We start from the raw sequence: 23,658 nt of genomic DNA, 5'->3' as shown, positions 1-23,658 counted from the left end.
TCAAAGTGATAAGGAGACACAAAGGGGTTAATACAATGGAAATCACATGCCTGTTAGTAGCAATTTTTCAATGCCTTGGTGCTATTCTGCTCCAAATTGAGTGTTGCTATTATAAGGAATCATCTGTATACATGGCATGTAATATTTTCCCTGGGAACATTTTCCTGGTAAGCAGCCGTTGCTCTTATCAAATGTTGCTGTACATGGAGTCGACTATAACTTCTTTTTAGACATAAAATAAAAATGCATTTTACCTTATTTGAACCCCTGAGTACATGTGATTATAGATGTCATTGTCTTCCAACACTCCATGTCCATTGTCATAAAAATAAACACCAACCTGACACATTAAAAATAAGTTAGTTAAATTAAAAGCAAGGAAGAAATCTGAACAAAGCATTTTACCATGCAAAGTGAATCTCACCTGTTTGCCACTATGAATTCTATTTCTCCTCAACACTGGAGTACTTCCTGTTGTCACCCAAACTCCAGCCAAAGTATTACTATAAACTTCGTTTTCTTCGATCACACCTTGTCCTTTTTCATGCTAAATACAAGACAAACCAAGGATTAAATATAGCCAATTGCAAGCCCTGACCATTTGCCTCCTGTAAGAAAGAAGAAAGTCCCTTTAAGAAACTTCTATGAAGTGACCTCATTTCTAGGCAAAGTCTTAAGTTACCTCATTTCTAATTTTGTTCTGCTCCCAACACTGTACACTTCTGAACATTTTGCATAATACAATGCTAAGAGTTTTAGCACTACTCCTACTTTAACTAACTAGAGGCAAGAATTTGTGGGTGGAATTTTTTGTTGGACCAACTGCATAGCTGAGATAGATAAGCTTTTGAACAAAATGCCTTACTACTTGATGAACCATGCCTTAAATTCAAGAGCTTGTCTAGCTTTATTCTAATTATACAGTAAGTCTGTTCACCAGAGCGCCCCAATGGATGATGAGATCCAATGGTCACAAACTCTGCCGCGACTGATTCAGACTGGACATAAGGAAGAAATTCTTTACTGTCCGAGCACCCAAGGTTTGGAATAGACTGCCGCCGGAGGCGGTTCAAGCACCCACTTTGAACACCTTCAAGATACATTTGGATGCTTTTCTTGCTGGGATGCTATGATCCCTGCTGACTTCCTGCCCCTGGGGCAAGGGGCTGGACTCGATGATCCTTTGGGATCCCTTTTAGCCCAAATGTCTATGAAGTCTATGGAATCTATGAAAGTCCAATACAAAAAAATATCCCCCAAAAAGCCTTGCTTTTCATAATTCCTGGACCATCATGGCTATAACTAACACTACCATGCTTTACTAACTGACATTTAAAAGGATTTGTAGTGAAATATGAAATCTGCTAGGTTTTGCTACAGAACCTATAGTTAGCACTGCACTACACAATATGTTAGCGAATCTCTGTCAAATACTATGCCCAGCAGCATCTACTTAGTAAGTGGACACAATGGATTTAACATGCAGTACTATATTTACTTAAATATAAGATGAGGTTCCCCTCCCCACAAACCAGCATGGAAAAAAAATACCCACATTTTATATCTGCATACCAGCAAACCTCGGTCACTAAATATATTGTCTATCACTTTAGCTGCTGCTAGTCACAGAAACTAATTTTGATGTTGACTGAATACAGCCTAATGTTGAGCATGCCCACAACACAACCCATAAAATAGGCAAACATACTGATGTGAACCTACCACAAAACTAGGTCAGTGCAGCCCAAATGAATAAGATAGAGTGCCCATATTGTGCTCGATCCCCCTCAGCACCAACTCTTTTTCAGTCTCAGTAAACCACTTCAAATACATTTCAGCTTCCTCTTCAGTCCCGCACCTGAGCTGCACCTTTCTTCCCCATTTCCAATGACGTCTGTTCCTTCACCAACCTCAAATGTCTGGCAAACATCACCAAAATACTCTGAAGCTCTGCTGCCCCTCTCTCTCTCAGCCTGACGTGATTATTGGGGCCCAGACTGCGCTGTACCTCATCTGCATACACATTATTGGAAGATCTCAGGACCTGCGACATGTACACCTGGATCCAGTCATGAGTGGGGTAATTAGCACATGGATCCTTTGTGTGCATTGGGGGAAGGCGGGGCGGGCACAATTTGGGGGGCACGTATGCACACACAGCAGGGCTGGGGCATGGGGTCACTATGGTTTGAAATGCTCAAGACTACTGGCGCCCAGTCCAATGAACTAAGTCAGGGGTGGGCAATTACTTCAGCTGGAGGGCCGCTTAAGTTTTCCTAAGCTGTCAAGGGCTGCACAAGCATAATCTTTTAAAAGATATTCTAACAATTCACAGATAAAAAAAAAGTCACACTAAAAATCAAGCATCTACTATAATATTTTAATTTTATGTAAAATTATTTTATTTAAAGCATTTGTCATTTTTTTTTTTTTTTTTTTTTTTTTGAGTAGCTGGAAAGTTAAAACCAAAACTTTAGACATTTTCAGTATACAGAATCTAATTATTTGGGGTCATCTTGTATCCAAGAAAATACAGTAAACTGACTTCACCACATTCAAAACTGCAGTGAAGACATGGCATAGATCCCTACTTAATAGTTAATGTCTCATATCTGTAGTAATGCCACCTCTCAAAAAAAATGCAGACTGCTGCTGCAGATTAGAGGCAGAGGATGGCATTATATTGATCTGCAGTATCAGACCACTGCCTTAGTTGGGAGGAAAAATCAGTGAGCTGCAACTGTGCCTGTAAATTTCAGGCAGAGGATGTCACTGCAATTTCCGAGGCAAAAAAAAAAAAATCCTAGAAGACAGGGAGCCCTGATAAGAGCCATACTGGTCTTGGAACTGGCCTTTCTTGCTCCCTGCATCAAAGCTTGTCCCACCCTAATCCCACTCTGGGCTTTCTAAACCAGAAGCAAAATCTGACCCCCTTCCCCTTCCAAAGACTTGACTTAGTTCCACACACCACACCATGTTAAAGGAGTAAGGGAGTCAACACAGTGGCAAAATGAGCCAGATTATAGGAGCCACTGTGTAGCACATTTCTGCCGTGATTTCAGTAGGGCCATGCTGGTGAGACATGGTAAGCATGTAAACCCAAATTTGAAAAAAATTCATTTACTACACAACGAGAAATATTTCTCATCTTCTCCATGCTCCCAAGCAAATCCATGGAGCAAGCCACACAGCTCATGGACTTGTCTTTGTTAGATATGCATGCTGCACCTCTCTTGGCGCATCTAGCTGAAAATGTGCACAAAGCAGACAAATGTACAGCATCATCTGCTGCTGAGAAAGGCTAAGCAGTGCAAGTACCTGACGATGTACAACTGTTAGGAGTCTCAAGGTGACTAATTAAGTTAGTATCTGTTTTACTCCTTTGTCACACAATGGCAGAAGTCTCATCGCTGTGATGTTCTGCCAGACAACCAACCAGCAAAACTAGAGAGCCCGAGTTGCCAAATATCTTGACTCAATCTCAGAATGCAATGCAGCATCAATCCTAGCAGGTGCCTAGAGTAATGCCTACAAGAAACTGTGGGACAGCTGCTCACTGAATGCCTACAGGAAGATACAATAGCAAACACACTCCAATGTGTAGTAATAAGCACCCAATATCCAACTGTTTCCACTCCTACTTTATAATATAGAAGTTTCGTGTATCCCCATCATTGCATCTCTTCCTCATTTTTAGTCTATGGCAGCTGTTTTAGTGCATTTTTTGTTTAAAATTAAAACCAGAATTACTCTTGGATCCTCAATTGATATTGAACTGGCATATTCAGGTAATCAGGGGATTTGTGACAGCCCAAACTTTGCTTTCCACAAATATTTATTCATATGGTTTTTCAATGGTTCAGTCTGACAGTTCTTGTGGTCGAGTTGCAACCAATTTACTATAAGAACCCGATGCAAGAATAAAAGCCTTGTAGAAGTAGGTGGTATTCTACTAGCTACCTCTTTTTGAATGAGGTATCCAATAGATCAGTTTGAATGAGGTATCCAATAGATCAGTTCCTCAAATTTAAAATACATACTTTAGCTACATTTATGAAGTCTTCCCCTATTAAACATTAAAACAAGCTTCCCCGTAATCTGGTCGCCTTTTCTGTATAATGTAAGAAACTTTCAATGTAAATAAATGCATTATTTTCTTATATACTGACCCACATATTGAGAAATGCTGTTCTATTTCATAAGTGTGTAGGTGAGTATGTATAACAACTTGATGAAAAGGATAATGTGTTTACTTTGCATGATTAATACATGTATATATTACTCACCACATAAATACCACCATGTTGACCGTCATGAATCTTGTTGTGCCGAACAATGGGACAGCTATTGGTTCGAATCTGTATTCCTGCTAATGCATTACCTGGTAAAAAAAGAAAACGCTTGTAAGTTAAGAGTCTGACCCACAAAATAAAAGAACAAGATTCAGAGAGTTTAAATATTTACCATAAATATCATTTCCTTCAATAAGGCCTCGTCCATCACCAAAGATATAAACTCCACCTTGATTTCCATTAAAAATTGCATTGCCCCTAAAAGAAACAAACCCATTTATGTTACAAAACTATTAAAGAAAGTTGCAGTACATCTTGTAATCTACATATATTATATTCTAGGTTTCAAACCTAAAAGCTGCATAACTACACATTGTCTATATACTGTCAATGCACAGTTATATAACATTTAGGCTTGAAACCTAAAAGAGATAGTGTGGTAGCTCTTTAAACAAAATAACTAAATTACATCCTAAAATGTATGCATTCAAATAAAATACACAAGTTAATGGCACGTTGAAACAGCCATTTCTTTTGTACATATACAGAAATGTTAATTTTCTTCTGAACAAACATGAAATTACAGATTTTCCTTCCCCCTCCAGACCCTTTTCAAAAACAAATTTAGACACACACACAGCCATCTCTTTCCAAAAAAAGAAAAAATTCAAAGACAAAGAGACCTTATTGTTGGGTCACTGTTCGAGGTAATCCAGACACCTGCAAAGTTGTTTGCATAGATTTTATTTTCTATGAACTGTCCTCTTCCTTTTTCATGAACATAGATTCCTCCAGTCTGACCATGATGGATTTCACAACGAACTACAGTAGGGTTGGCATAAGCTTTGACCTCAAAGCCTGCTATCCTGTTCCTATGTATGTTGCAGCTTTCAAAATAACCCTAAAACACAAAAATAACAGAAATCCTTATACGCAGTGTTTAATGCAAGTCAAGAGATTTTAGTCATAAAATGCCTCCTCCTCCACTTGGCAATTTAAAAAGGAAAAATAAAAAGGCAACGTTCATAGACAGTACTAGTACTTCTCTTTAGAGTTACATAGTTCCTCATCATCAAGGCATAAGAGTTTCTCAGATAATGATGAAGGTTGAACACAAAAAATGATGGAGAACAATTAAACATGCTTGTACTGCTATTTATTACCATCCACAACAATTTGTTGCAGCTGCTCCATAGTGCAATGTTGCATATTTGGAATGTGCTTATACCAATTGTGCTCAAGTTCAGTTTAAAATGCACCAAAATTACTCTTTAAGAATCTGCATTTTTTTATTTTGAATTCTGTACTATTTGACAAAAAGACTGGGGAATGTTATAGTGCATGCTAAGAAATCCAAATCCATTGCAAAATCAAAATAAGAATTACCAGCCTGGTTTAGATGTTAATCCTAAGAAGCAAGTAACTTTTTTTTAAGACATCAATGCGAGTAAAGGTAGTCATGGATAACTCTTTCCAAAATTGCATCAATGATGCAACTGATAATGCTCTTACAGAACCTCAAGTCAATGGCAGGTAGGCACCAAACTCTTGGATATTTAAAGACAAAAAATAAAATTAAATGCACTTTTAATGAGAAGATTCCTCACTAAAAACAATTCAATTCCAAACAAATTTATTCATGTTGTATTTTCACCTTTTTCTTTGCTGCTAGTGAACTGCAAACCAACAGGATCTGGTTCTTCAGCTTTATTCCCTAGTCATATTCCCATTTGTGATTATTAATAATTTCTGTGATGTCAAACTGATTATTATTACTGCAGATAGCAGAAGCGGAGGGAGGGGGGAAAACAGATTGATAAATAGATCTTTTAAAACTGAAGGAAAGATTAACTGCCATGTAGATGAGAGGGATAAAGGGAAAAAAAACACCACCAGATCTTAAATGCTTTTCAAAAGATTCTCCATGAGGTGTCAGCAGATCTTAAAATGGAACTCAAACAGAATGTTAACTAGAACCAATTCAAGGGGAGCAGACAATTTAAATTACTACAGAAAAATCCTCAAAAACCTCTCATTCTAGGAATAGCAGTGATTTAAAAAGAATCTTAAATAGCACCAGCAAAGGTAAAGCATATCTATTCCCATCTGTCCCAGTGCCATTTTCCATTTACTAGTTTTTTTAATGCATTTTATGGGAAAAGGAGTATTTTAATCACTCATCTACTTAATTTCTGTTTTAGATGGGATTTTAAGAGCCTTTCAGAATTGATAAGCTGTCTTGATTTTGTTAAAACAAAACAGAATAAACATCACCCCCCACCCCCCAACTTTAATAACTTACAGTAATAAAGGTTAATTCTGAAAAGTTTAATTGACACCATCCCTAAATGTGAAAGCCCAGTATTTTTCAAGAGTGACTTTGGAAGTTTAATTTGAAACAGAAAAAGACCTCGCTCACTTCAAGTGATGGATATTTAACAGTTCCTGAGAATCTAAACTTGGAAATCTAAGGTACGTAGAATTACTAGCAATTTTCAAGAGTCTTGGCCAATACCTTCCCTGCTGTCACTATAACTAGAACAAAAGGTCAACCAGAGTAGGTTTAACAACTTATTTATAAAAATCACTGTTTCATTAGATACCATTTTTTTTAAGATTAGGGGATGATGTACAAGCATTTAGTTAGACACAGAAATGTTTAACTTGATTTTAAATCTAAAATAAAGTGCACTGGCTTAAACTGATGTCTCTTGCCCCCGAAGAACCTCACGTGAAATATTTGGCTGACATCCCTGTTCGGTAGGGCTGTGCGAAGCTTCAGTCACCAATTTGATTCGGCCCAATTCAGTGGCCGAACCTCCGAATCGAATCAGGAGACCCTTTAATCTCTCCAAATCAAATCGGAACCCTCTGAATAGATGTGGATAGATTCGATGATTCAGACATAGACACAGCTTTAAATGTTTTTTTCTACATACCTCAAGGTACCAGGTGGCTTGTGAACGCTGAGATGCTGGGTGGACAGAGCATCCCATAGCAGCACGGGGAGGTCCCCAGCATGCTTGGCAGCAGACCCAGAAGTGGACCAGAAGCACTTCTGGTCCACTTCTGGGTCCACTGCGTAGCACGAGGGACCCTCCCCCTGGCTCGGCGACTGGTGCCTCCTGGGTCTGGAGGGGTACCTGGGATCCCCTTCAGCTGACTGAATATGGCCCGTTTCACACACCCCTACTGTTCAGTGAGTTATGGCAGTTTATTTCATAGTTATTTCAATCAAATCTCCCTGAGGACTCATGCTTACAAAAAAAAGTTCACTTTACAGATTAATTGTTCACTGTCCTCTTAGGCACAATGTTTTAACAGAGGTAGGCATGGCTGGTGACAGAGCAACTGCCAGAAGTTTTAATACTTACTGATTTAAATCAGGTTATATTGCAATGCTCTCAATTTGTTAGTAGAGCAGTAACTGCTTCTGATGAAATAAAGGTTTCTAAAATGAGTTTCTGAAACCTTCACTCCCACTTAAAAATTTATTAGAGAGTTTAAGTTATTTTTTATTTATTTTCATCTAGATCATTTAAGTACTCCACTATTTTTAGAAAAGTTATAAATGAAAACATTATTTTATAAGTTAAAATAAATTATTTCAGTTCTTTAAGAAAGTGAGCACCTTATGTTACTTTATTGTCAGAGCTGGCTTCAGTTCAGGCACTGTGTACCTATAACAAACTGAATCCAGAGCACGTCATTTTTTTTGTTTTTTACCTTAGAATAAATGATATTTTCCCATTATTCTTCAATAATTGAAAGTTTCTTTTACAAAGAAGGCTAAGGAATAACAATTTCCTTCACAGAAATGTCACAAAAAATTGTTTTTTCAACAATCTGCCAGTCCCTGGTCCCAGTAGCACTGAAGTCACAAGATGTGCTTAAAAGAGGGCTGCTGTACCTGTTCCATACTGTCCACAGTGGACTGCTCCTCTCTGCTTGAGCGCAGACCATCATGTCTGGCAAAGTAGATTATTTTCAGTCAGAGTGAAGCTAACAGGTCCGAATAAATACAGCTTGCTTTTTTCAAAGGTTGGATAAGACAAGAGAGAGCAGAAAGGGCTGCATACTCATGTTAAGAAGCAGCATGGGACAAGTGATGGAAGCAGAATTTGCTTTGGGAAGAGAAAGACCCAAACTGTTTACTTCTTTTGACTTCCTTTGACTTTGAAAGATCGGAATAATTGTACACATGAGAAGCAGCAGCAATCTTCTTCAGGGCTGTGCATCCCCTTCCTCTACTTACTTTGGGCACCAGCCACTAATTTATAAAGCTTTTCTTCTTCTAGAGCAGCATCTCTCAACCTTTTTTGTACCAGGATCCGTTTGTAAACGCTGATGGCCAGTCCCATCCCAGTAAATAGTTTAAGTAGAAAACAGCTCCCTGGTCCTCCTGGTGCCCCTCACTCCCAATCTACAGTCCCCCACCCCACCCGCCCTGCTGGTACCCCTCACTCCTGAGCCACTGCCCTGCACCCCCAGCCCCATAGGGTGTGCGGCAGAAGGTAAGTGTGCAGGGCAGTGGGGGGTGCACACGGCCCCCCATATTTGTGCACCCACAGCAGGCATACGGCTACAGTCTGGTTGGACTGGCATGGGCAGGACTTGGCACAGGAAGGCAGAACGGAGCAGCAAGACTCATTGCTGTCACTGTCACTGGAATCCTACCCCACCAGCCACACCATCAGCAGCACAAGGAGTAACAAAACAGGTAGGGAGGGAGCAGGAGAAGGGGTCGCACACTGCCTTCACCTTCTCCCACCGCCAGCCACTTGCAGGCTGGCCCGCAGATGTACCCCTCTGTCATGGCCCAGCTGCTGCGGCCACTCCCCTCAGGCCATGGCTTTACCCTGGAGAGGAGGTGGGGTGGTGGGCAGCATCACCTGTGACCCCCCCTGCCCCACTGACACTGCATCTATGCCCCCCTGCCCAACCATAGACTTACCTGTGGGAAGTTGTAGGAGCTGCTCTCCACACTGCCTGGCTCCCACATGCGTGTGCGCACAAGCATGTGGCACCCCCTGCCTGATCACGTTCCTCCCACTCCCCACAGTCCCAAACAGCCCCTTGCAGACTGGAACTCTGCCATCCTACAAGGGGAAACCCATAGTTTCCCACATTTCTCTCCTTCAAAGGAGAATCCATTTTTAAAGTTTGTTGATCCATTTTTTATTTTTTTTTGGCAACTCATGTTCTTGTGACCCATGGATTGAGAAATGCTGTTCTAGTGCAAGCCAAGATGTAAAATACTGCCCCTTAGGTCTACAGTTAGACAATTACTTTACCTACCAAAGATATGTCTCTATTTTCAGACTGCTTTTTAAAAGTCAGAATTGTTGATGCTATGTTAATACATTCAGTTTGTACTTTGAAGCTGATTTTAATGTTTGTTCTCTTGTTTCAACAGAACAGGGTACAGATTGTTTACAAGTCTATTTATCACCCCCCAACTGAAAAAAAATTAAATTAAACTTAATGCAACAAATATATTACATCACGGTTGTCAAAGTTGCCTCGTGCCCTAGGCCCGACTCTAGAGCTCTTTGTGAGCTGGATCCAGTCTGGGGACAACATCAAGACACAGAAGAAAAAAAACAAACTGCCCATAAAATATGGCAAAGACTATTAGAGTCTCTGATCATTATTAAAAGCTGCTTCCCAAAGTTTGACAATCCTTCCAATTTAGTGTGTGTCAGGATTTTAAGTCAATAGGGTTAAGTTCAATTGTAAGAGTCTGTAGACCAGGGGTGGGCAAAATGCGGCCAGCCAGGCCATTCTATCCGGCCCACGGGGCCCCTAAAAATTTAGAAAATTAATATTTATCTGCCCCTGGTTGCCTGTCACGCAGCCTTTGATGGCTTGCCAAAACTCAGTAAGCATCCCTCCATCCAAAATAATTGCCCACCTCTGCTGTAGACCCTATTTTATAGCTCAAATTTTCATTTGCTGTACAAGTGGCAGCTCAGATGAAGTTCTGATTATGCTATTTATGACATCATAAATATATTTTTTCTAATTGTTTTTAAATTTAAACTCCCTGGGTTTATTTTTAATATTTAAAAATGAACTGCTAAGTAACTCAGTGTAGCATGGGACCTAAAATACTGTTCTTTCTAGGTAGATCAAGACATACAGAACATTTATCAGAGCAGTGCTACTACATTATGGGAGGATGGGAAGGAAAGCAGATCGACTTTCTTTTGCTAAAGATTTGAATTTAGATAATTATGTTAACTTATTCTGCTAGTTTTTGTTGCTTTCATACTGAGTGACTAATTATATGGTTTATGGCAGGTGCCTGTCAGCTTGTGTCCAATACAGGACATTGAAGACTGAGGATATGCTGCTTTTTTAAGTGCCAGCTTATTAACTCCTTGGCTCCAGTAGCCTGCAAGGATTAAAATGTTGGAAAATTGCCACTAAGAACAAGTGGTTAGTTTCCTCAACTACTGAAATATAGTAGATAGGGCTAGAAGAAACCTGAAAAACAAAAGCACTATGGAATCTTCTGTAGCTAGCACTCGGCCACAGAAACTCAGCCCAACTCACGAGAAGAGTATGTGCAGGCTATGAATTCAGGACAAAATCTCCAGATTTTAAGAGAGAAGGATAAGGATCTTTGAGAACTCCTGGCGCTCTGGTGAAGTGCCTGAAGATTGAAAGAGGGCCAGTGTGGTGCCTATCTTCAAGAAAGGGAGGAAAGTAGATCTGGCAAACTACAGGCCCATCAGCCCGATCTCTATCCTGGGGAAGGTCTTAGAAAAGAGTATCAAAGAGGCCATTCTTAACAGACTAGCTGACGGCAATATCCTGAGGGATACCCAGCACATGTTTGTTGCAGGTAGGTCTTGCTTGACCAATCTCATTTCCTTTTATGACCAAGTGACCCATCACCTGGACAAGGGGGAAGAGATTGATGTCATACATCTTGACTTCAAAAAAGCCTTCGATCTGGTATCCCACGATTATCTCTTGACAAAACTGGCTAACTGCGGCCTCAAGCTCACCAGGATCCGCTGGCTGGGGAATTGGCTCTGCAGTAGGACCCAGAGGATGGTGGTTGACGGAAGTCAATTGTCATGGTGCTCTGTGACCAGTGGGGTCCCACGAGGCTCTGTCCTAGGGCCTATACTTTTTAACGTCTTCATCAATGATGTAGACAATTCGTGTCAGAAGTGGGCTGGCCAAGTTCACCGATGACACCAAACTCTGGGGTAAGGTGTCCACACCTGAGGACAGGAGGGTGACCCAGGCAGATCTTGACAGGCTCAGGAAATGGGTGGATGAGAACCTGATGGCGTTCCAACACCGAGAAGTGCAAGGTTCTCCACCTTGGGAGGAAAAACCTGCAGCATCCTTATAGGCTCAGTAGTGTGATACTGGTTAGCACTACAGATGAAAGGGACTTGGGGGTCATGGTTGACCACAAGATGAATATGAGCCTTCAATGTGATGCTGTGGCTAGTAAAGTGAGCAAAACTCTGGGTTGCATCCATAGATGCTTCTCAAGCAAATCCCAGGACGTCATTCTCCCATTGTATTCAGCCTTGGTGAGGCTGCAGCTGGAGTACTGTGTCCAGTTTTGGGCTCCACAATTCAAAAAGGATGTGGAGAAGCTTGAGAGAGTGCAGAGGAGAGCCACGTGCATGATCAGAGGGCAGGAAAACAGGCCTTATGATGAGAGGCTGAGAGCCATGGGGCTCTTCAGCCTGGAAAAGCACAGGCTCAGGGGCGATCTGGTGGCCATCTATAAGTTTATCAGGGGTGCTCATCAGGATCTGGGGAATGTCTGTTCACCAGAGCACTCCAAGGAATGACAAGATCGAACAGTCACAAACTCCGCCGCGACTGATTCAGGCTGGACATAAGGAAGAATTTCTTTATTGTCCGAGCACCCAAGGTTTGGAATAGACTGCCGCCAGAGGTGGTTCAAGTATCCACTTTGAACGCCTTCAAGACACATTTGGATGTTTATCTTGCTGGGATCCTATGACCCCAGCTGAATTCCTGCCCCTGGGGCAGGGGGCTGGACTCGATCCTCCGGGGTCCCTTCTAGCCCTAATGTCTATGAAAAAGTAATATGAAATGAGAGAAAAAAAAATAAAGAGGAAGGCCACAAGGAAATCTCATCCTCTTTTGTTTGTTCTTAGACAAGTTAAAGTAGTCGCATGCAAAACGAGGAGGAGGAGTTACCAAAAAGAGATTTGTAATTTGCTCAGTTGATGTCATCTCACCAAGAGCATTACCAGCACAAAAGAGAACAAAGGGAATACTGTTAGCCAAAAAGTTCCCTCGAGAGGCAAGAAGTGTTCTTGCAAAGAATTTTATGCTTCAGAAATATCACAGTACTGGAACTGGGACACTTACGTTGGTAGATGCTGTAATTCAACCCATTTTTCCTTTCTGTTTATAGAAAGTAGCTATATGTTCAATTGTCTTTCAAACAGGACCAGGATATTTGCTTTTCTTAATGCAAGATCATAACAGTTCACCATTATGAGTATCCTTATAAAACTTCCAAACCTTGTCACACCTCTGAAGACACATAAAAAGACTGGACAATCATTACTGATTTTTAAGACAAGTGTTCAGTATGCTCCATCTCCATCTCTGGCCCCTACCCAGGCTCAGAGTCAGAGCCACAGCAGCTGCCCGCTCTCCCCTCCACTTCATCTGTGAATATAAGACAAGGGGCTACTCTCTCTCCCTCCCCCCATGCTGACTGGACAGAAAAAATCTTGTGTTATATTCAAGTAAATGCAGTAATTACAAGAACTGTTTTTTCTAGCAAGTGCACTTACAAGGAAAGTGGCTTACAATGAAATGATGCCATGCAGGCTGCAAACAGACAAACAATAGTGTTGAGAAGTTTGAACAGATTGTACTTGTATCCGTATCAATTCTGAAGCCCAGCTATTTCCATTTTAATATCAATCTTATTAGGTCTGAGCAGCAGCGGAGGTCAACAAGTAGTCAAAAGAAAATACTAGGACTTGCACAATTGACCTTGGAGAGATCTCTTTTTAGTTCCAAAAGTGAGTTAAGATGTGCTATTTTTTTTCCAGCTTAACCGAGATACCGTACTGCCTTATTAAATGCCACTGTAACTGCATCCTCTAAATTAGTATCTGCTCTTTTTTACTCAACGTAAAAAAGATAAACTCTGTTCACAAATCAAGGAAAGTTCTTTAAGTCCTATTATATTATGGGTGGAGTGCGGTAAACCCATTCGGATGAAAGTACGCACAACACAACCCTTTTGAGTGTTTTTCCCCTTGATCTTCAAAGACCTGTATTTTCTACTTTCACCCAGAAGCATGAAAATACTACAAAAATTTCAGATCTCCAATCTAATTATTAAACAAGTAGTGAAATGAGCATTAAAACTTTGATGTTCATCTAAACTTTGCACGTCAAAAGAATTTTCTTCTAAAAGTAAGGTAGAAATTATTAAGATACAACAAGCACATTCAATACATTTCTCCAGGAGAATTCAGACCTTCAAAAAGATGAACAGAGGTTCAAATCAATGCTCTTGAAGCTAGAAATATTTTCACCAATGTCAGGTAGAGATTTAGTTTAATGAAAACTGTTGGCAATGAATGGTTACTGGAACTTCCTCCCGCCCCCCACCAGTTTTAACATCAGTTTAACCAAAGTAGAAGTTAGTAACACTCCCTAGCGCGAACACACCTAGAGAAAGCTGGCTAAAGTGATTTTGCACTGTTTAGGTTTACTTTATGTAGAATGATCTTAAAACTTCCAGGAGATTCACACTAGAATAATACAAGGGCAATCTCTGCTGGCATATGTTTGGTGGTCCCTACACTCACCATGCAAAGAAAAGTATGGTACAGACACATGGCAGAACCAATTCCCACTTGATCTTCCACTAACAAAGGACTTTCTGCCAGCAACATAAATGAAAATAATAGAACACTCCCTTTCACTGGAGCCAGACAGGTCTAAATCAGGGAGCTACAACTTGTTTCCAAAATTCTCCTTCCTCTACTCAACATGAAACTTTGATATCGTGGAGAAATTGAGCCCTGTAACAGTCTGTGTACAGTTGATGAAAAAGTTCTCTATTTATAAATAATATTGGTAAACAACATTCAAATTCTCTAGACAGCTTTTGTGTGGTGTGCACTAAGGCTAAATAAAGTAATATAGCATTCAAAAGAACAAGTGAAGCCCACTTACTGCACATAAGAGAAAAACCTAATAATCCCTTAGGCCAAAATTTGAATATTCAAAGGCTAAATTTCTCCTTTTCCTCCTTACCCATGATACTAGCAGTATGCATTCGCTTTTGCTCAAAGCTTGTTATATCTTAAATTAACTATTAATTAGTTTTGTACTCCGCACTTGTTAAAAACAACAAATTATATTCCCAAGAGTTGGCTAAAAATGTTTTAGTGCATGATACTTGTTTTATTTATTACAGAACTACTCAAAACACAAAACGAGCTAAAAAAAACCCCTTAATTCTGAAGTTCAGTAGATGAAGCCCAGTAATCAAGTATTTTGATTGATAAACAAGTGGTTTAGATAGTAATTCAAATCTTCATGTCCCCATTATTAACGAGTAGTAAATTTGGTAATTTACAAGAATGGTCCTATATTGTGTGAAGAGATTTTTGAAGACACACATTGAGTCAGGGCCTCACAGGACAGAAGTACAGAAAAAAGAAAGTAGAAGAAACAGTTGATACAAAAGGGATAGCAAGATCAGACAGAACTTATTTATTTAAAAATATTGAAGACAAGTCTACCTGCTCCCCTTTCAGACCTAGCCAGACGCATTTAACCACAGCCAACAACTACAGCAAGGAATGCCAGGGGATAGGACTTGGAACAAACACATATGGATATAGTTATATACATCATCTCCCTGACTATAAAACATGTATTCCAGTGTTAATCATTCTTAGGCTCAATGTTTCAGAGGGAAGTTGATTAACATGGGGCTTCCCAAAAACTGCACAGCTAAGGACAAGATCATTGTGTTTATCTATAAAGCATCTTTAAAAAAAGGAAAGTCCAATAGAGCTGGTTATAGAATCTATGATTTTTCTGCATACTCCACAGCAAAATGGACTTAATTCTATATAAAAAAATCTGACTTATATTACCATGGTGAAACAGCCAGGAAATTCTGTTACTGTATTTTTTTATTTTTTAATGCAGGGCTTTTACTATACTAAAAATAAAAATTAATTCATTATCAAATTGATGCACTAGTCTGATTAAAGTCACACCTCAGATTCTCATTAGATTTTTTTTGTTTTCCAATGTGCTGCATCTGGATACATATACATAACTGAAGAAAAAAGGATTCTTGTTTTGGCAGTTGAAAGAGGGCAGCTGGGGCTTTAGCACACAAGCAGGCATCGGTTGTGGTACAAGATTCAGGAAAGGGTAACAAGCATACTAGCAGTACATTTCTGCTCAAATGATCAGCAGCAACAAGTCATGTAGATATGTAAAGCCATTTGTCATTTCAAAGCTAATAAGCCATTAAGATGAGTAAAGAAAGTTTACACTCCAGTTATCTCAGGATCAATACGGTGATATTGTTTTAAATCTGCATCAGCTTATATTCAGTTCACATTTTTGGGTTTTTTTATTTTATGACTAGGAAGGGACACGATTAAAAAAAATAGCTTCAATTCGTAAGCAGAGTTGTGTGGTAAGCGATAGACTTCATAGCTAATAAAGAAAAGAATTAGAAAATGCACGATATTTAAAAAAGGTTTAGCAAATCTTCTTACAGAGATGCAACATTAAATACAGTTTTCACACAACATTTTAGTATACTTCCAATTTTCAGATACTTTTATCAAATTGCAGAATAACCAACCTTCAGTTTATGATTTTGTTAAAAGAAAAATTCAAATGTGTAAATGTACACTCGAACATTGCTTCATTTTATTATGAAAGTGTTATTTCATTGTTTTGAATTCTAAACACAACTACATGAATTAATTTGGGGCTACAAAAAGGAAAAGAAAATAAAAGCAACATTAGGGTTTTTAAATACTAGTTTATAAGTTTTCAAAATCCCACAAAAACAGGCCAAAATCCCCCAGCTTCTCTTCAGTAAAGATGTGCACCGAAGTTTGAAAGCTATAGCCACAGAACACATACATTAATCTCTCCCCAAAAGTTGTTATACATTACCATGCCATGGTCAAATGTGAAAACACCAACATCTCTTCCATGGTGAATGTGATTCCGTCTGATAATTGGATTTCCGTGGTTTTTAACCCAAATCCCTGCTAATGCATTATTGGAGATCTCATTGTCTTCATATATGCCCTGTTGGGAAGAAAGGGAAAGAGCAAGTAAAAACCTAGCAATCAACAATAATAAAATCCATGAAAGCTAGGAAAACATTGAGAGAAAGAATACCTGTGCATGATCTGTAATATAAAGTCCAACATTTTCACAGTCGCTGATGTTACAGTGCTTGATAGTAGGGCAAGCTCCCTGGCCACTAACACATACGGCAGAGCCAACTGGAAGAAAAGCATACAGTTACAACTGTTTATAAACAGTTTGATGCTGCTCCCAAAGGAAGTTATATTTTGTATTGGCATGTTTAAAAAAAATGGCACTTATGATGCTTTCAATTAAAGCACTAAAAAGCACAGGCAGGAAACTATTCCGATCTCCATTTTGTACATATGGAAATGGAGACTGAGAATGATCAGGCCACATACAGATATTTCATTTTCCCTGGAAGAGTTGCTTCTCTTCCAGGAGAAAGCACGAGTGTACAGATGTTCAGGATTTTCTCTCCCAGAGAGAAAATAGCTGCTTTAAGGAAAAAACACAAAACAAAAACAAACAAATCCTGCCCTTCTCCCCATCCCCACAAAAAGAAAAAAAAACCCAAAACCCATACCTTGGAACAGCCAGGAAAGTCACTCCTGGAAGTGTTTCTCCTAGAAGAGCAAGTGTCTGTACAACTTCTGAGAGAAGCCACAACAGAATCTATCATTCCAGGATGCTCCGCTTCTCCCCAGAGACAGTGTCTCTCAGGCAGGACTCCACTACTCCAAATCAAGCAGGGAGCAGAACTTGTGCCCTTAACAATCCCCACTTTGTGCTGAAGGAAGACACAAACTGACTGAGCAGTCTGGGGAAGCCACTCACAGATGCCCAGTGCAGTGCTGCCATCCGTTTCCAAGCAGACTGAGGGAGCCTGCAGAGCATACTAAAACGTGTGCAAAAAGGGGCCCTCTCCTTTTGCAACATCAGCACTACAAGCTCTCTGCTCTTCAGGGGCTCAGCATTCTAATGCCTCTTCAGGTATCTCCAGGTAAGCTTTTCTACCAGGAGAACAAATCCAGGAAAACTCTCCCTGGTCACTTGAACATGTGTACATAAATGTATGAGGCATGCATCACCCCAAGATACTCAACAACATGCCAGTGCTAGAATAGAATAATAATTCTTTAAGGTTTATTTAAAATGCAACCAACCAACCATGGGTGCATCTATGCTTTTCACATCAGGCACAATTTGAATTAAATATACACCACAACCGAACTCTATACTCTCTTGAGATCATGAAAATTGAAGTGGGGACAGACATAACCACCTTTCATAAGCCAGCATTTCCAAAAGCCTATAGCAAACAGATCTTGCTGCATTATCTTCCGCAGCCAGATCAAGTAACTTCAGCACTAACTAAACGGAAGGAGGAAAGGAAGAGCAGGTTCAAAAGCAAAGGGACTGTCACCAAAAAGTCCCTTCCATAAATCCCCTCCCAGCTCATATCTGCCTCAGCAGATCTTAACTGTCATGGTACCCCTCCAGAAGACTAACAGAGCAATGGTTAAAACCAGGTAGGGTTCAAACATCAATACTCCTCTTTCTTGGTTGAATTCAGAGGTATTATCTGGAGCTCTTTAAAGTCACTGGTGGAATTCACATGGACTTCAACACGGTAAAGATTTCATTTTATTGTCTGGCCAGCCTAACAATAAATATGGCCTCCTAGCATAACCAGTGTAATAGCTGCAGTTTCCAAACAGTCTTTATCTCAAAAGAGATAATATTGTAATAGTCTATAGACTCAATTGTAAATGTTAAGGTCAAAGGGATGATTATAATTGTCTAGTCTGACCTCCTACATAATAAAGGCTAAAAGACTTTTTTGTGATGATTCCTGGTTCAAGTCCAATAGTAGCATTTAAGCAAGTATAGGTGCCTTTCTAAAGTATATAATCTCAAACTGGAAATTTCCAGTGATGGACAAACTATTATGAAATTTGTTAAATTGCTACAAAAAGATTAAATACCTTTGTAGTCAAAAACTTGCTTTTTAATGCAAGTCTCATCTGAATTTGTTTAGCTTCAACTTCTTGTTATACCCTTAGCTTCTAAACTATTGACTATGAGCCCTCTATAGTTACATTTTTATTCCCATGTAGGTATTAAGATTATGAACAACTCACCACACCTTTAACCTTCTCTTTGATAAAATAAATGGATTGAACTATTTACACTGCAAAATGTAAGACATTCCAATCCTTTTAACATTCTCATGACTCTTCAGTGACTACTCTCCAAATTTTAAACAACTTTAAGAGCAGACACGAAAATTGGACAAGGCATTCCAACCACAATCCACCAATGTAGAGATATTATAATGCTACTTCTATTCAATATTCCCTTCTGACATTTAAGGATCACATCAGTCCTTTTGCCACCATGTTGCACTGGGATTATATCCAATTATTTACCATACCTCCCAAACCTATGTATAGGTATAGACTTATTTTTCAGGGACAGTGTTTCCAAAAAATTCCTCCGTTTTTTTTTTGTTTTTTTTTTTTTTTTAAGAAGAGACGAAATATTTGTTCCTACATATACAATCACATGCAGCCATAAGGCTATGCACATAGTTTGTCTGTACCAGATTACAAAGCAATTCAGTAGCCTGTCCTCATCATTATTTAAAAAAAATCACCAGCAGCTGGAAACTTTTAGTTATGACTTCGTATTTTTCACTGTAAGTCACTGGGGAAAAAAGAGCGTTATTAAATAGATAAGGGTAAAAAAATCTATTCTTGCAAGACCCTACCAGAAACACAGCTATTCAATAACAATTGCTTATTTGTAATTCCGTTTTGAAACTGGTCTTTTAACTAATTCCAATTAATGCATCTTATATTTTTATCATGCCTGTTGATTAATCAAGATGTAGTGTGGTACCAAGTCAAATGGCTTACAGGAGTCAATTACATTAAAATCAGTACTATTACCTTTATCAGCCAACCTAGAAATCTCATTAAAATGATAACAAGTTAGTATCCCAGACCCTATTTACAATATATCCATGATGATTGGCTTTAACTGTATTACTGTCTCTAAATTCTAGATTATTCTAGTCCCATATTGACCTTTTCATTATTCTGTCCAGGATCAATGAGACTGATAGGCCTATAGTCAGTCATTATATTTAACCTTTATAATTACGGGCACAACATTAACTTTCTTCCAGGCTTCTGGATTTTTCTCAAGGTTCCAAGATTTGTTGCAAGCCACAGAGAGCGCTCTTTGACCAGTTCTTCTTAAACTCCTGAACAGCAATGGATCAATATCACCATTAAGATTCCTTTTGCCATAGAACTTTTCCTTGTACCCTTTTGATTCTCATACCACCTTTTTTTCCTTTAAATTTCTAACTTCTTATATGCACATTACTATCAACCTCCCTCCCCCTTTAAACTTTTTAAATAACTGTTTTCATTTCTCTTAAAGTCAACCTTTTTTAAACCAGCACAGTCAGCTTTTCTGATGGTAAGATTTATGGCTTTTTGGACATCTAGTGAGTTGTTCTTAAACAGCTCTCAATCATCATTCATATTTTACTGTTTAGTTGGGGAAGAGAATTTAAACTTTCTAAAACTAAACTTTTTAGAGATTCCAAATATATATATATTTCAGTTATGCAGAATCAAGTCTCCTGCTGCCAGATGTCATTCATTACTAGAGTTATTCATAGCAACATAGCCCACCCTCTCTCCTTTACACTTTATATAGGTGTTTAAGAAACTAGTCATCCTACTCCAATACAAGTTAGTGTCTGCTACAGGTCACCATCTCATACCCTGTCCCATGCTTTCTGTTAAGAGTAGTGATCCATAAGCATTCAAGATTGTGACTTCGAAGTAGCCAATGACTCAAACAGAGACCAGACAAGCACCCCCTCACTTTTTACCTACCCTCTATAAACTGTTTATAATGACTGTTTTTAACATTACAACCAAGTGAACCTTCCCACAAAGTTTCAATAATACTAATCAGGTCACATGCACCCTAATAAGTGAGCAAATCTAACTTCTCCTATTACTTGGGCCTCTAGCACTGATGTATGGGCAATTAAAAACTGCTTCTTTTCGCTTCCTTAGACATCTAATTCCCCACCCAATTTGATGTTGTGCTAAATGAACGTTCCAGTGTTCCTCCTTTTTCACCTACTTACTCAGTTTAGCCAATATCCAAGTAGAAGGGGAACCAATTTTCTAAGACCAACTATCCAACCTGAACAGGTCCCTCCCACCATAGCAGGAGGACAGATCTTCCAGAAAAACAAAACTACCAAGAGGACAATACACCCTGTTCTACAAGTAGTAGCAGAAAAATATCCTTTACTTTTTAGCACAGAATTCCTAGCAAGGAGCATCTACGTTTCTTGGGAGCTGGAAATCTTCATGGTAGTATTTGACTGTCTTCTTTCAGGTTGGGATCAGCACCCATGGTCAACTGCTTCTAACAGCATTTGTTCCACTCTATCAGATGGATCTTTGAAGATTTTTTGCAGTTCCCATTTTAACTATTTACATGTAACAACTGGATGTTTTTAGATGTGCAGACTTCCTAGTAGGTCTCATCTCAAATTACAACAGTCTACCCATTACCCTTTGTCTTGTCATTCTATTTCTTGGTTTTCCTTTTTCTGTGAACTGCCAAGCATTCTTTCTGGTTTTCATTTTCTTAGGTCTTTTGGGATCAATTCTTTTCTTTCCTGAATCAGGCTACTTAGGTACACATCATCCCTGATACTCCTCAGCATACTGATACTTGCCTTACCAGACCACATCTTTTCTTTAAATACAGATATTTATATGTACCATACTTACTCAAATATAACATGATCCTGAATATATGATAACCCCCTTTCTCCCCCCCATTAGATTCTATAAGGAAAATGTATAAAATGTTATAATTTTCCAGGTATAAAGTTAAATTATTAGAGATTTGCCTAGAAAATTGCCCCCCCCCCCCCCCTTCCCACAGCTACAGCACAAAAAATAAATGGGGGAGAGAGGAAGGAGAGGGGAAGCTGGGTAAAGCAGCCCAACTGCCCTCTACCTCCCTGCAAATTTCTTTCCTCTGCAGCCCCTTCCCCCTTTCCTGTCAAACCCTGCTCTACATGAAGCAAGGAACAAATCTGAAAACAGTGACCTTGAAATAAACATGCTTGTAGTAATCTGTATATAGTACCCATGGACTTAACATAGTACATGTACACTTAGTCCATCCAGAATTGATGCAGTTTACCTTTTTTGAAACTGCTGCAAGTTTTAGCACAGGTATTCCATAAACACAATTTCAAGCAGCACTTGTGTCTACTTATATATAGTACAAACTATGCATTACATTAGTCCAAAGCCAAAAGGTTCATGATTTTTTCAAGAGGACACTAACCTGTACAGGTACTTCGAATGATACAGTGATCTATTATTGGGCTGCAGTTCACGGTAATTTCTAAACAGTGGTGTGCATTGTGGTGCTGAGCAGATTTGTCATCAGGATTGAACTAAAAGAACACACAAAACATAAAATAAATGTTCCATATTTAAAATAAAAGTTGAAATTGTTCAAAGCTCTGCTTCTGTTCCTTACCCTGATTGTCATATAACCAACGTAAGCATCTTCAGAACCTTCCATAAAAACAAAGGTGGAATCTCTAGTGTTTTCTATTATGACTTTATCTGCTACTTTTCCAGGTGCTGTAAACAAAGAATTTTAAAATCTTACTACTTTACAATGTAAAATTAAAAGGAATTTGATGCAATTAGAAAATGCATTGTTTGGACAACAACAGTTGAATACAAAAAGCCTTAAAGCAGAAGATCTTAAACATACCGCAAAAGCAATATTTTACATCACTGCATCTAGCATCAGGCCAGGCCAACTATATACTTTCAAACACTTTCTAATGTAGACTAGGCTTTTTGATTTCCAATTTAATTTTGTTAAGCTACTAAAAAATTGTTCTTGATTATATTAAAAGTTAGAAAACATAAAAATCATTAACTGATTAAACTAAGAGTTCTCCTTTATCAATCAAAATGAAACAGCTATAACATATTTTGATGCCAAATTGATACTGCTGCAAAACAGTTAGCTGGTACAGTTTGCTTTGGATTCTAGATATTTTTAAAACTAAAAATAATCCAGATTTAGTACGCCATCAACACAACATATACAGGCTTATTAATACATTATACAAGCCTAAGAAGTGGTCTCTTCTTATTTTGCAACATATATTTAGAATTCTGCAGATATGTCCTCATTTTTAGTAGTATTAATATTTTAGAAACCCACTTAATGAACTAATCTAATAAAGTAGAACTAAACTGCAGTTTTCAAAAAATTGTCAAACCACTTAGAAATTATTAATATGCAAGATTCAGTAATTTGTCATTGGACTCCCAGCAAGAAGAACAAGGGTCTTCCTTACTCTTTATAAAGTAAAACCCAGAAAGAAGTAAGTATTTTGCATTGCTAAAGACTCAGCAGAAGGTATACACACAAGGAAACACATTTTTACCTAAAAACATATTTCTTACTAATTAATTCATCTGTTGTCTGGTGACATCAGTACAAACTAGTTCTTTATCAATCAGGGTGACGCTATTTTCACATTTTTTACTACAATTTCCCCTTTCTGTGGAGGCAAGGTCTCCACTTCCATTACCGCAGAGCTATTAATATAAACAAATAGTCTCCCAATGCAGAATATCCCAAAGTGTGTTTGTGCCCAAAAGTTTGCAAGAACTTTTTCCAACTATTTAATTTAATTTAAAGAACCTTGTCTGCCCATGAACTGAGACCAACATGCTACAACCAACAGCCCAGTAACTACTCCAGTCTCCCAGTTTCTGAAGAACAGTGTCTGTGCCTGAAAGTTTGCAAAGAACTTTTTCCCCAACTATTTAGTTGTGATACCTTTTATTAGACCATCTACTCAAAGAACCCTGCCTGCCTAATATAAATAAAAGCAGCCTGCTTCCTATCTCCCTAACATTACCCCCTTAGTTCTAGCCAATGA

General features: G+C 38.8%; 1 protein-coding gene across 2 annotated transcripts in view; it reads right to left on the bottom strand.

The window, feature by feature from the left end:
- Positions 1-23,658, bottom strand: part of FBXO11 (F-box protein 11) — a 71,275-nt gene that overhangs the window by 5,677 nt on the left and 41,940 nt on the right. For both annotated transcript variants that reach the window (XM_006014724.2, XM_006014725.2), the window contains exons 8-16: positions 22,227-22,333; positions 22,029-22,140; positions 16,716-16,822; positions 16,485-16,622; positions 4,976-5,193; positions 4,465-4,550; positions 4,287-4,381; positions 425-547; positions 255-340 (exon numbers count right to left, since the gene is read on the bottom strand). In XM_006014724.2, coding sequence (XP_006014786.1) covers positions 255-340; positions 425-547; positions 4,287-4,381; positions 4,465-4,550; positions 4,976-5,193; positions 16,485-16,622; positions 16,716-16,822; positions 22,029-22,140; positions 22,227-22,333 — 1,072 coding nt within the window. The remainder of the gene's footprint in view (positions 1-254; positions 341-424; positions 548-4,286; positions 4,382-4,464; positions 4,551-4,975; positions 5,194-16,484; positions 16,623-16,715; positions 16,823-22,028; positions 22,141-22,226; positions 22,334-23,658) is intronic.

This window comes from Alligator sinensis, unplaced genomic scaffold (genome assembly GCF_000455745.1).
Source record: "Alligator sinensis unplaced genomic scaffold, ASM45574v1 scaffold131_1, whole genome shotgun sequence".
Classification (NCBI taxonomy): Eukaryota; Metazoa; Chordata; order Crocodylia; family Alligatoridae; genus Alligator; species Alligator sinensis.
This window is presented reverse-complemented; position numbering and strand designations above follow the sequence as displayed.